The sequence below is a fragment of the Belonocnema kinseyi genome, chromosome 1, assembly GCF_010883055.1.
Source record: "Belonocnema kinseyi isolate 2016_QV_RU_SX_M_011 chromosome 1, B_treatae_v1, whole genome shotgun sequence".
In the NCBI taxonomy this organism is placed as follows: Eukaryota; Metazoa; Arthropoda; class Insecta; order Hymenoptera; family Cynipidae; genus Belonocnema; species Belonocnema kinseyi.
In genome coordinates this window covers 150318110-150330248 of record NC_046657.1, presented here as the reverse complement: position 1 = coordinate 150330248, position 12139 = coordinate 150318110, and the positions used below count along the sequence as shown (strand labels likewise).

At 35.7% G+C, this 12139-nt stretch overlaps 1 protein-coding gene across 1 annotated transcript in view; it reads left to right on the top strand.

Moving 5' to 3' along the window:
• Positions 1 to 10875, top strand: part of LOC117180484 (septin-4-like) — a 22248-nt gene extending 11373 nt beyond the window's left edge. Inside the window, exons 3-6 of the mRNA XM_033372985.1 lie at positions 3152 to 3317; positions 4014 to 4170; positions 7742 to 7823; positions 7906 to 10875. Of these exons, the coding sequence (XP_033228876.1) occupies positions 3152 to 3317; positions 4014 to 4170; positions 7742 to 7823; positions 7906 to 8064 (564 nt within the window). The 3' untranslated portion in view covers positions 8065 to 10875. The remainder of the gene's footprint in view (positions 1 to 3151; positions 3318 to 4013; positions 4171 to 7741; positions 7824 to 7905) is intronic.
• Positions 10876 to 12139: the final 1264 nt, after the last annotated feature.

Sequence of the window (12139 nt, the reverse complement as noted above, 5' to 3'; positions counted from 1 at the left end):
CGAGAAGCGAACCATGTTCGTTATCGAATTTTCGGCACCAGCTGACAAAAACATCATAGCCAAGGAGAATGAAAAGAAAGAGAGGTATCGAGATCTTATAAGCGAGTTGCAACGATTGTACCCGGAATATTCTGTTAAACTGATCGTCCTTATGATCGGCGCTCTTGGAGGTGCCAAGCTTTCACTTGCTAATAGCCTATAAAGCATCCCTGCGTGTCAACAATATGCTAGAACACTTGCGGGAAAAATGCAGAAGGCGGTTGTCCTTGGGTCGCTCCGTGTTCTTAGGGTGCACGAGGCTTGTGCTGGATCGTCGTATCGATTCCTTTACAGACTGTAACCACCTATCTCACGGTTGTGAGACGTGGTTATGGCTGAAATTTTACCGCGATTTCGCTGGAAGCGGGTGCAATTTTTCAGATTAGCACCCGCTCCCGGCGAAATTCTGCGGTTGTCCTTATGACAAATTTTTAATTATATATATAATATTATTAATATTCATATAATTTATATTTTATACTTGAATTAACGTAACCTCAAAATACACGCATATAATGAGACGCGCGAAGTATTCAAATCATGAAAATCGCCAGCCCAGCATCGAAATCTGGAAATATTAAAATCCCAATCTCTTCATTTTATTTTGAAGCAGATAGAGATATAAACAGAATGGACGAAGTGCTCCGACCGGCAATCGTGCACCCTTCGAGTTTTCAAATTCAGAGGTGGAGAAATGGGTTGCGCGCGCAACTCAGTCATTTACAGCGTCTCCCACTATATTCACACGGACATAGCCCTGTCATAGTATTGGACCACATCTCGTTTCAGATCTGGGATAACTGCCCAGAACATGCCCCTCTCCCACCATCACCACCACCATTGACGTACAGCTCTTCCGTGGTTCATTCCAATCGTGCCAATTCCAGGATACTTAGGTCGTTCAAAATACATTCATGGCAATATAAAAAAGCCCGAAAAATATTTTAAAATGTTAAATAAATCAATTTTGTATATTTTAAGTCGTTCCCATCGAATAAAGAATGTTTCTTCTTCTAAAAATTCTTTAATTAATAGTAATTAAATCGTGATACTTAGAAGTACAATCAATTATTTTTCCTCACAATAGAATTGAACGCACGCGCGTCTCACGTTCCTGGACCTTTACAATATTAAAAAGAAACTATTTGAAAATGCATTTTTGAACGAAATCCCTTAAAATTCTTTGGATTTAAAAAAAAGTAACTTAAAACATTTAGACTCATTTAAAATCTATCAAATCACGTTATATCTCTTAAAATAACACTTAATTGATTACTTAAACATCATGAAAAATTTTGTCGCACCTGAAATCAAATCAAATTATTGTAAAATATTTCGAATCTGTATCTTAATGTTATAAAAATTAAAGAACTAAGCCATGCGGGATGATTGGGAGATAAAACTTATATTTTTTTTAATTTAAGAACAAAAATTGTGATTTTTTTTGTGGTTTTGAAAACCACAAATTACTCAACAAGAAAAAATCGCAGAATATTAAGTCAAATACAGAAACCTTTTTGAACATTATACTATCACTGTGGCGAGCTACGTCATCTTTTAACGTTTATATTGTTTAAACTTCTAATAAAACAAAGGATTAACCTTAATAAAATATTAATCTTCAAAATTTTCTTTCAACATTTTTGAAACAACATTTTTTCAAGATTTACAATTTTTTTATAGAGGTATTCATATTACTCAGAAACACAAACAGTTTATCCTCATGACTTTTTTCTATAAAAAAAAAATGATCAGAATTAGAGCATTTTCTAAATCCAAAAACAAAAATTAAAATTTTAAACCAAAAAACGCATGATATGAAAAAGAGTCAAGAGAAGAAAAACGTTGATTTTTGAAAGCCCAACAAGATTATCATACCAAATTTTGTAATTTGGTCGAAAAGTTGAAAATTCAAAATTTAATCGTACCAAAAATAATGGAAAATCCAAAAATTACATTTTTTTGTCAAACTATGCAAGATATGAAAAAAATGAGTAAGCTAAAATTGCGCGCCCTGGAAAGATTTACAAATTTGTTATTAATCAATTTCAATAGGACGCGTAGTTTTTGTTTTTAGTCGTAGAAAACAACATTAAAAATAAAAAAATTTGGACTAACGACACAAGCTAAGAAATAAATGAGACAAAACCTGTTTATGTAAAAAAGAGCGTCAATTTTTTAATAATTTTTTTTATAGGATGCGCAGTTTTTGTTTTATGCGTAAAAAACATTCAAAATAAAAGTTAATTTTTTGACAAACGACACAAGCCATGTAAAAAATAAAGAGACAAAAGTTACGCTTCCAAAAAAATACTGAAAACTCCTTGATATTTTTTATGAATAATTGTTGATAGGACGCCTATTTTTTGCTTTCGCTGTCAAAAATAAATTTTTTTGAAAAACCGACACAAGGTACGAGCTAAAATTAACAGACAAAATTTGTTCGCCTAAAAAGATGTATACATTTATTATTAATAATTTTTAGATAGGAGGAGTAGATTTTCTTTCAATTGTAAGAAATGAGATTAAAAATAAAAAAATGATAAAAATAAGAAAATAAGAATTAGTATGATTCAATTTTTATGCATATTATGAATTGTAATTATATACATTTCTTGAAATGATACATGTTTCAGCGCAGCCAAGAATATAATTTAAAGCAAAATAAGAAATACACATTCACAATCACAAAATTACAGTTGTCGATTTGTTGACCTTTAATTTGAGAAGGTTTGCGCAAGAATGTGCGAAAATATAAAGACCGAGCGCGTAGCACGAGGTAAATACATAATCGAGCGCGAAGCGCGAGAACTGACAGTCGCGCGCTCTAGGCGCGTTCAAACCCGCGAGCGAAGCAAGCCGCGCGCGTAGCGCGCGATGAGTAATTTCCTCGCGTCCTGTAATTGGCACGATTGGAATGAACTATTGAAGAGGTGTACATCAAAGTTAGGGGAGCGGGGATATTCGGGAGCAAAGTGTTGTGCATCGACTCGTGGAAGCCGTGTAGGGGGGGGGGGGGGGGGGGCGTCACACCAGGTAGCTCATGCGGAATTGACTACCATATGCTATTAATTCATATTTAATGTAGGATGGCCTTTTTCAATGTTGATAGATTTATCAATTTCCTGACTGCGACAGTGACGAGGATGAGGAATTCAAACAGCAAGATAAAGAATTGAAGGCCTGTGTACCTTTTGCAGTTGTTGGCAGTTCGACAGTATTGGAAGTTGCTGGCAGAAAAGTTCGTGGACGTCAATATCCATGGGGCGTTGTCGAAGGTTAATACGAATATTATAAGATTTTTTATTCACGAATCAGAAAGCAGTTATTGAATATTTCTTGTTTCATGTACTTGTCGAGAAAATCTAAAATTGAGGGAAAGTCAGGGTTTTATAAAAAATTAACTTCTTGTTAAAAATTCATACTTTCATCTCTTTGTTTAAAGATTAATTCTTTTGTTTCCCAGTGGGCTCAAAATTTGGCGACGTCTTTACGACATCGTTAAGACATATTCACGACAACTTTACGACATCCTATGTCCATGTCGTTTCGGTGTCTTTGCGATATCGTAAAGACATCGTCAGATCATACGACTCATTTACGATATCGTAAAGCCACCTTAACGACATGGTCATAGGATATCGTAAAGTTCTCGTAAATATGTCGTAACGATGTCGTAAAGAGGTCGCCAGATTTTGTGCCCAATGGCTTGTTTAAAGTTAAATTTGGCAACTAAAAATATAACTATTTTGAACTCTATTTTGAATCAACTATTATTTATACTTTAAGTAAATATTTTTTATCATAACTATTCAACAAAATTTTAGTTTAATTCGTTCTCTAATTACTAATTCATAACCTTGGATTTAAATTTCCCGGCCAAATAAAAATGTATTGCTTTTAGCGCTGCCATAGACAAATTTCCGAATAAAAAAACTAACAGCTTCAATTGTTACATATTTTTCATTTTTCAGTGGAGAATCCGAAACATAGCGATTTTGTGAAATTAAGAACGATGTTAATATCAACACACATGCAAGATTTGAAAGATGTGACGCAGGATGTCCACTATGAAAATTTCCGGGCCCAATGCATTTCCCAAATATCCCAGCAGGCTATCCGGGAAAGGAGGTATTTACGCATGTAAATAATATTATTTTATATCTGGTATAGCTATATATGCATATGTTTTATCTTTTTTTTATTATTTGAGAATATGTGAAAATTCTGGGATCTCAAATTTTATATTCTGTTTTCCAAAATCAAAACAATATAATAAAAAGACGGACTGTAAGTTTTAATTTCTAATTTAAATAGATGATGATTCCCACATTGACAATGAGTTTTGATCACTTGACGTAAACTGCTTTTTAATTTATTAAATATTACCAGTAGGGTACTCTATGTTGGATTAAAAAAAGACAGATATTTATCTCATAGATTTTTTTATTAATTACAAAACTCGTTACAAATATAAAAATAAAAATACCTTTTCAATATTTTATTCTACATATTTTTTTTCTACATGTTATAAAATTTAAATTTGTTAAATTTTGTAATATTCAAGAAAGCTCTTAAAATTATTTTTCGGTTTTTAAAGATTTTTTGAAAAAAAATTTAAAATCTAATTTCGTGCTTAAAGAAAAGGGTTTTGTAACCTATTAAAACGTTATTAAGGCCTTTTAAACCTTCCCCACTCCTACTTCCCCTCCGCTTACTTCATTCGTCACTTCCCCAACCTTCCCCAAAATTTTCCTCCTCTACTTCCTCCTCTTATCACTTCTCCAGTCAAGACTCTCTTCTCACTTCTCCAGCCAATACTCTCTTCTCCTACTTTTATCCCCAGCCATCATTGTCTTTTTCGTACTTACCCGCACTACTTTCCACCACTACTCTTTCTGCTTGCCCTACTCTCATTTCCTACACTACTCTGTTTATTTCTCCTCATTTTCCACAATTCTCCTACTCCCTCATTTCCCTTTGTATTCCCTCGCTTTCGCTCCCCTCACTTCACTTCTCCATATTCCTCCTGCTCCACTTTCCCTTTCCTCACATCGCCACACTGCACCCTTAACTATACCCTTTAACCTCTCTTCCTTGTGTAACATTTTTCTTCTCTACATCACCCTCCTCTCCCTTTCCTAACTTAGACTTTCTTTTCCAACTAAGACTCCCTTTCACTTGCTTTCCTTCCCCAACCGCCCATGTGGTGAACACTAGCCTAGCAAGGGAGTTGTTCATCTCCGGAGAGTCGTGGGACCGGTACCTCTAGAGAAAAAGGTTTTCTCTAAGTACTTAAGGCTGTTGCTCTTGGTGGTTCGAAACCCACCTTAAACTGTAGGTCCCCTTTCCACCACCGAGTAAGTGTGTGGAGGGTGTGTAAAGGAATAGAGAAGGTGTAAGAAAAATGTAAACCCTTAGGAGACACATTAGAAGCTTCCACTCAGAAATTCTCACTTCCTTCTCTAATTTCCCTTCACTTTATATATTTTCACTCTTTTACTCCCCTTCTCATGTCATCAACTTCTCCTAATCTGCTTTCCCCAGCTTCGTGTATCTCCTACTTCCCTTCTCAGCCACTTTCTCTTATATCCCCTCTGCACATTATACCTTACTTTACGTACGTCCTCTCAACTAACTTACTTCCCCTTGCTTTACCTGCTTCCCCTCATTTGCCCCTGTTTTCCCTACTTACTCTCCTCTCATTTCCACTAACTTCCTTTACTTCCCCTCTACTTATTTCACCCCTCTTACCTCCTCGCTTCCCTTAGTTCTTCCTACTCTACTTTCTTGTGTCCTCACTTCCCCAGCTAACACTAGGTTTATCTACTTTTGTTCCGCAGCCATCTCTTTCCCTCTCCTACTTGTCCGCCCCTTATTTCCTCTAATTCTCTTTTGTTTATTCCTCCTCACTTCTACTTTTCTTACTACTTCTAGTACTTCCGAAATCTCATTTCACTTTATTTAACCTCGCTTCCCATCCCCTCACTTCATCCTTGGATTTCCTTCCCTTCCCCAAGTTTCTCCTCCTCTACTTCCCTCTCTTCTTACTTCCCTAACTAACGCATTTCCCGTCGATAATTTCTCCTCGCTTTTTATACTAACTCTCCCGTCATTTCTTCTGCATCTCCGTCGCTTATTTCTCCGACTTTCCCTCTCCTCATTTCGTTTGCATACCCTACTTTCCCTCCCTTTATTATCCACAATTCCGATTCTTTAACACATTTCTCCTCGATTCCCCTCACTTCACCCTTTGAATCTTCAATCTCACTTCACCTTTCTATTTCCCTCCATTCCCCTACTTCATTCTCCACTGCTATCGCTCTTCTCACTTCCCCAAATTAAACTCCGTTTTACTTACTTCCCTTCCCACGCCAGCACTTTTCCTCCCATACTTAATCTTACTACTCTTCTGTCTCTTGCTTTACTTCCTTCAATACCTTTCCTCACTCCTAATTATTTTCTCTACTTCCTATCCTCAATTTCCCCTCTCCTCATTTTCTCTGCTTACCCTACTTCCCTCCCCTCATTACCCACACTTTCGATTCACAAACTTCCTCTCACCTTCTTTATTTCTTCCTTATCTACTTCCTTTTATTCTCACTATCCCTGCTAGTACATGGCTTCTCTAATTTCCTTACGCAGCCATCACTTTTTCCCAATTACTCGCTTGTACTGTCCCACTAGCCCTTAATTCATTCAAATTACTGTCTCTTAATACCCCTACTACTAACCCGCCTCATTTTATCGATTTCTTTATAAACCTCCCCTCACCTCCCCTCACTTCCCCTTTTCTAATTTCTCCTGCTTGTCCTATTCCTCATTTACCCTACTTATCCGACTCTTTTATTTCCCTCGATTCTCTTCACTTCACCTTTTGCTTCTTCCCTCTTCTCCCTTCTCCATACTCCCCCTCCTATAATTCCTCTCTCCTTACTACAATCTCACTTCTCCTTTCGATTCCTCTCCGTTCCCCCACTTTCTTTACCACTACTTCCCCTTTTTTCACTTCCCCAACTATGACTTTGTTTTACTTATTTTCCTTTCCACGCTATCACTTTTCCTCTCCCACTTACCCTCACGAGCGTGCTATCAATCCCTTCACTTTCCTCAAACCCCTGCCTTACTTCCAATCATTTCCCTTACTTCCCCTCACTGACCCTCCCAAATTTCACCCCTTTTTCCACTAATCCTCCCCTAATTTCATCTACATCTGCACTTATTTCTCTTAGTTTCCCTTCCCTCATTTCCTCACTTTCCCTACTTCTTCTTCCTTTATTGCCCACGTTTCATATCCCCGCACTTCCTCTCACTTTCTATTATTTGCCCTAGCTTTTCTTACCACCCCTCCTGTCATTTACTCTTTCTTTTACTACTTTCTCTCTCTTCACTTCACCCCTCACTTCCGCTTTACCTCATTTCCCCTCTTCTCAATTCATTCCTCACTTCTCCCTTCCAGAACTTTTTCCACTAACCAGGTACTTCCCCTCCTCTCATCTGCCATGAGTTCCCCTGCTCACCCTCCCCACCAAGCCAAATTTTCGACAAAAAAGTTTTGGAGCGAAATAGTTGAGAACGTATTTTTATTTCATGTATGTAACAAGTTGTCTAAGTATAAAAAGAAGATCGGTGAGATTTTATTCTGTCAATCTGGCTGGGAGTTCCCCAGAATATTCCACTACCGTTTTTTTTTCTATTGCAGTAAACTAAAGCGAGACTCTGGTCCACATTTCGAGAATAGTATATCGGAAACCGACAGGCTGCTTTTGCAAAAGGACGAAGAGGTGGGAAAAATTAATTTTTCAGTTACACAGTTAAATATCGCAAATATTGGAAATATTTTCAAATTATATTTTTTCATCTTAGATACGAAGAATGCAGGATATTTTGGCACAAATGCAAGAAAAGCTGAAGGCAACAGGACAAGTGGGGGGAGTTGGAATGAGGAGACGTGTTGGAAGTCTAGGAAACGATCTGGACGCGACTGATGTAGACAAAAAGCGAAACAGTATTATTGACGTTTAAATGCATTGCAACACTCTTTCCGATCAGCTCAAGTTTAATGATTGTAGAGAAAATTTTTTTAATTGGTATAAGAATCTAGGTTTTTTTTATTTTTGTAAATTTTAATAGCTTTTCAAATAATAAGGAATCTTAACACATTTTAGCCAAGTGTGACTGACGCGTCAGTCATGGCGAGTCCAGTTAGTCAGTCTGGGCCGAAACGTGCTCGGTTTCGCTTTATTCAAAAAGCTATTAATATTTACAAAAAATAAAAAAATTCTAGACCCTTTTGAAAGTTAAAAAAACAAATTTATAAAGGACACGTTTCGTACCAGGCTGACTGACGCTTCAGTCATGCCGAGTCCAGTGAGTCAGTGTGGACGAAACGTTTTAAGTTTGGTATTATTTAAAAAGCTATTCACTTTTACAAGAAATTTTTTTTGCCCTGATGCAAGTTAAAAAACAAATTAAAAAACGCGTTTTTTTCAGGACTGATTGGCGCGTCAGTCATGGCAAGTCTAGTTGAGTCAGCCTTGAACGAAACGTGTTAAATTTCATATTAGATCGTGTAAGAATTAAAAAAATTAGACCCTAATTAAAATCAAAAGAAAAGTAAAAAAAATTTCCTCATAGGTTGACTGACGAGTCAGTGATGACGAGTCCAATAAGTCAGCCTGGATGAAACGTGTCAAATTGCGTATTATTTAAAAAGCTATTCACTCTTACAAGAATTAACAAATTTTGACCCTAATTCAAGTAAAAAAAAGTTTCGTCCCAGCCTGACTAACGCCTCAGTCATGACGAGTCCAGCGAGTCAACCTGGGCCGAAAATTGCTAGGTTTCGTGTTATTCAGAAAGCTATTAACATTTACAAAAATAAAAAAGTTTTAGACCCTAATGCATGTTTGAAAAAAAAATTGAAAAAAAACACGTTTCGTCCCAAGATAACTGCCGCGTCAGTCATGAAGAGTAGTGAATCAGCCTTGGACGAAACGTGTTAGGTTTCGTATTATTTGAAAAACTATTGACTCGTATTAGAATTAAAAAGTGTTGACTCTAATTCAAGTCAAAAGAAAAAAAGTAAAACAAAAAAGTTTCGTCCAAGTTTGACTGACGCGTCGGTCATGGCGAATCTAGTAAGTCAGCCTGGACGAAACGTGTCAAGTTACGTGTCATTTAAAAAGATGTACACTTTTAAAAGAAATTTAAAAGTTTTAAACCCTGATTAAAGTCAAAAGAAGAAAGTAAAAAAAAAACGTTTCGTGCAAGGCTGACTGACGCGCCTGTCATGAATAATCCAGTAAGACATCATAGAACGAAACGTACTTCGTTTCATATTATTTCAAAATATTTCTTTAGCTAACATCACGGACTTGGATCTTTTTAATTCTTGTGAGTTTCAATATCTTTTCAAATAATTTGAAACCTAATCAGTTTCGTGAACAGATGACTGATGCGTCAGTCATGGCGATTCCAGTAAGTCAGCCGGGGCCGAAACGTGTTTGGTTTCGTATTATTCGAAAAACTTTTTTAAAAGAACTTTCCTCTGGCTAAACACGGTTCATCCTAGGCTGACTCACTGGACTCTTCATGGCTGACGCATCAGTCATCCTTGGATAAAGCGTGTTAGGTTTCCAATTATTTAAAAATATATTGACTCTTATGAAAATAAAAACTTCTAGACCCTAATGCAGGTAAAAAAATCCTTTCATGAAAACTTTGCAAATAATACGAAATTCATTACGTTTCGTCCTAAGATGACTGACGCGTCAGTTACGGCCAGTCTATAAGTCAGTCTGGGTCGAAACTTGTTTGGTTTCGTATTATTCGAAAAGCTTTTATAAAAGAACTTTCCTCTGGTTAAACACGGTTCATCCTAGGCTGACTCACTGGACTCTTCATGGCTGACGCGTCAGTCATCCTTGGATAAAGCGTGTTAGGTTTCCAATTATTTAAAAATATGTTGACTCTTATGAAAATAAAAACTTTTAGACATAATGCAGGTAAAAAAATCCTTTCTTGAAAACTTTGCAAATAATACGAAACTTATTACGTTTCGTCCTAAGATGACTGACGCGTCAGTTACGGCGATTCTGTAAGTGAGTCTGGGCCGAAACGTATCAGGTTTCATAATATTTAAAAAGCCTTTGACGCGCTCAAGAATAAAAGAAGCTTAGAGGCTCATGCTGATTAAAAACAACTTTTTTACAATTATTATGCTGGAGCAAATTGAAAAACGACATATTTCGATAAATCAACAAAGATGTCATTTAAGCAACTGAAGTATAATCATAACTTATAGGTATTTGCGTGCATCATAATAATAGATGCGCCTAATAAATTCTTCTCGTTATCCCATTATATTCTACGTTTTTAAACAAATTTACTTAGAGATTTGAATAAAATATTTTAAAATTAATTATTTAAAAATAAGATTCTACTCAGAAAATATTTAGAATTTCGAAAATATCATTAAGAAAAGACTAGTCATGAAACAGAAGAAAAGTGAGTTGGGCAACCAGGGTGAAGTGAGGAAACTTTATGTACAATTGTTCTTCTATTATTTTTAATTTGTTGTTGTTCAGTCCAATTGAATGAATTATTGTAAAATAGGATGATACGTATAAATCGCACAAGTGTTTAGTACTCCTCTCAACAAGACATTAAATAAGCAGCGAACATATTTGTAGAACTTTTCCAGGTTTTTAGACAGAATTTTTTATAATCGATAAAAGTAACTTTGAAATATTATTTTCAAATAAGTTAGAAGTACTTAATGCGGAAAACTCCCGATAAGAGTGGACTGAAATATATATTGTTTCTAAACACAAATGTTTGTATTTATATCATAACAACCTTTAAATTTCTTCTTGTGCTTTTTGTTTCTGCGAAATGTAGTACAAGAAAGATAAGTTAGTCTAAGTCGAGAAGGAAACAATCTTTTTAATTCGGTGTAATCCAACTTTCCAGTATGCACAAAATTTGGCGACGTCTTTACGACATATTTACGACAACTTTGCGACATCCTATGTCCTTGTCGTTAAGTCATCTTTACGATATCGTAAATATGTTGTATAATCAAACTATGTCTTCCGATATCGTAAAGACAATGTAACGACATGGACATAGGATGTCGTAAAGTTGTCGTCAGGATGTCGTAACGATGTCGTATAGACGTTGCTAAATTTTGTGCCCACAGGGTTATCCGAGGTAACCGGAGTAATCCACTTGCCTCTTGAATTACTGTTAGATCTACTTTGAGAAATCCAGTACAAAATAATTTATTTTGTTTAAATCCACTTAAGTTCACTAAAGATCCCATGAGAATGAAAATTCTTTACTCCGGTCTAAGATTTCCTAAATCTTCTTAAGACGGGAATTATATACTTAATCATTTTTCCAGTAAACTAAGGTTCTTAAATTACTGTTAGATCCACTTAGAGAAATTTCGCAAAATGTAATTTAACATTTTAATGCCTTTTTAAGATCCCCGTAGATCCTCTTGAGACGGCAATTATATACTTCATTATTTTTCCAGTGAATGCAGCCTCTTAAATTCCGTTTGGATCCATTTTGAGAAATTCCGTACAAAATTATTTACCGTTTTGATATCTGTCCAAAATCTACTTAAATTCCCCTAGTTCCTCTTAAGACGGCAATTATATACTTAACAATTTTTATAGTAAATGCAGTCTCAAATTACTGTTATATCAACTTACAGAAATTCCACACAAAATAATTTAGTGTTTTATTGTTCGTTTAAGCTCCTCTTAGATTCCCTAAGATCCTCTTAAGACGATAATTATATACTTGGTCATTTTATGAATAAGCGCAGCTTCTTATATTACTGTTATATGCACTTAGAGAAATTTCAGAAAAAATAATTTAACATTTTAATGTCTGTTTAAGATCCCCGTAGATCCTCTTAAGACGAAATTTCTATACTTAGAGAGTTCCCCAGTAGACTCACAAGGAAGGTACCCGAGGTGTACCGCACCGATTTTCTTGAAATTGTGATATGTTGTAGAACATCAAAAAATATTCGACACGTATTTTTTTATACGTGCCCATAAGCCCATTTAAGGGGTGAAAACCA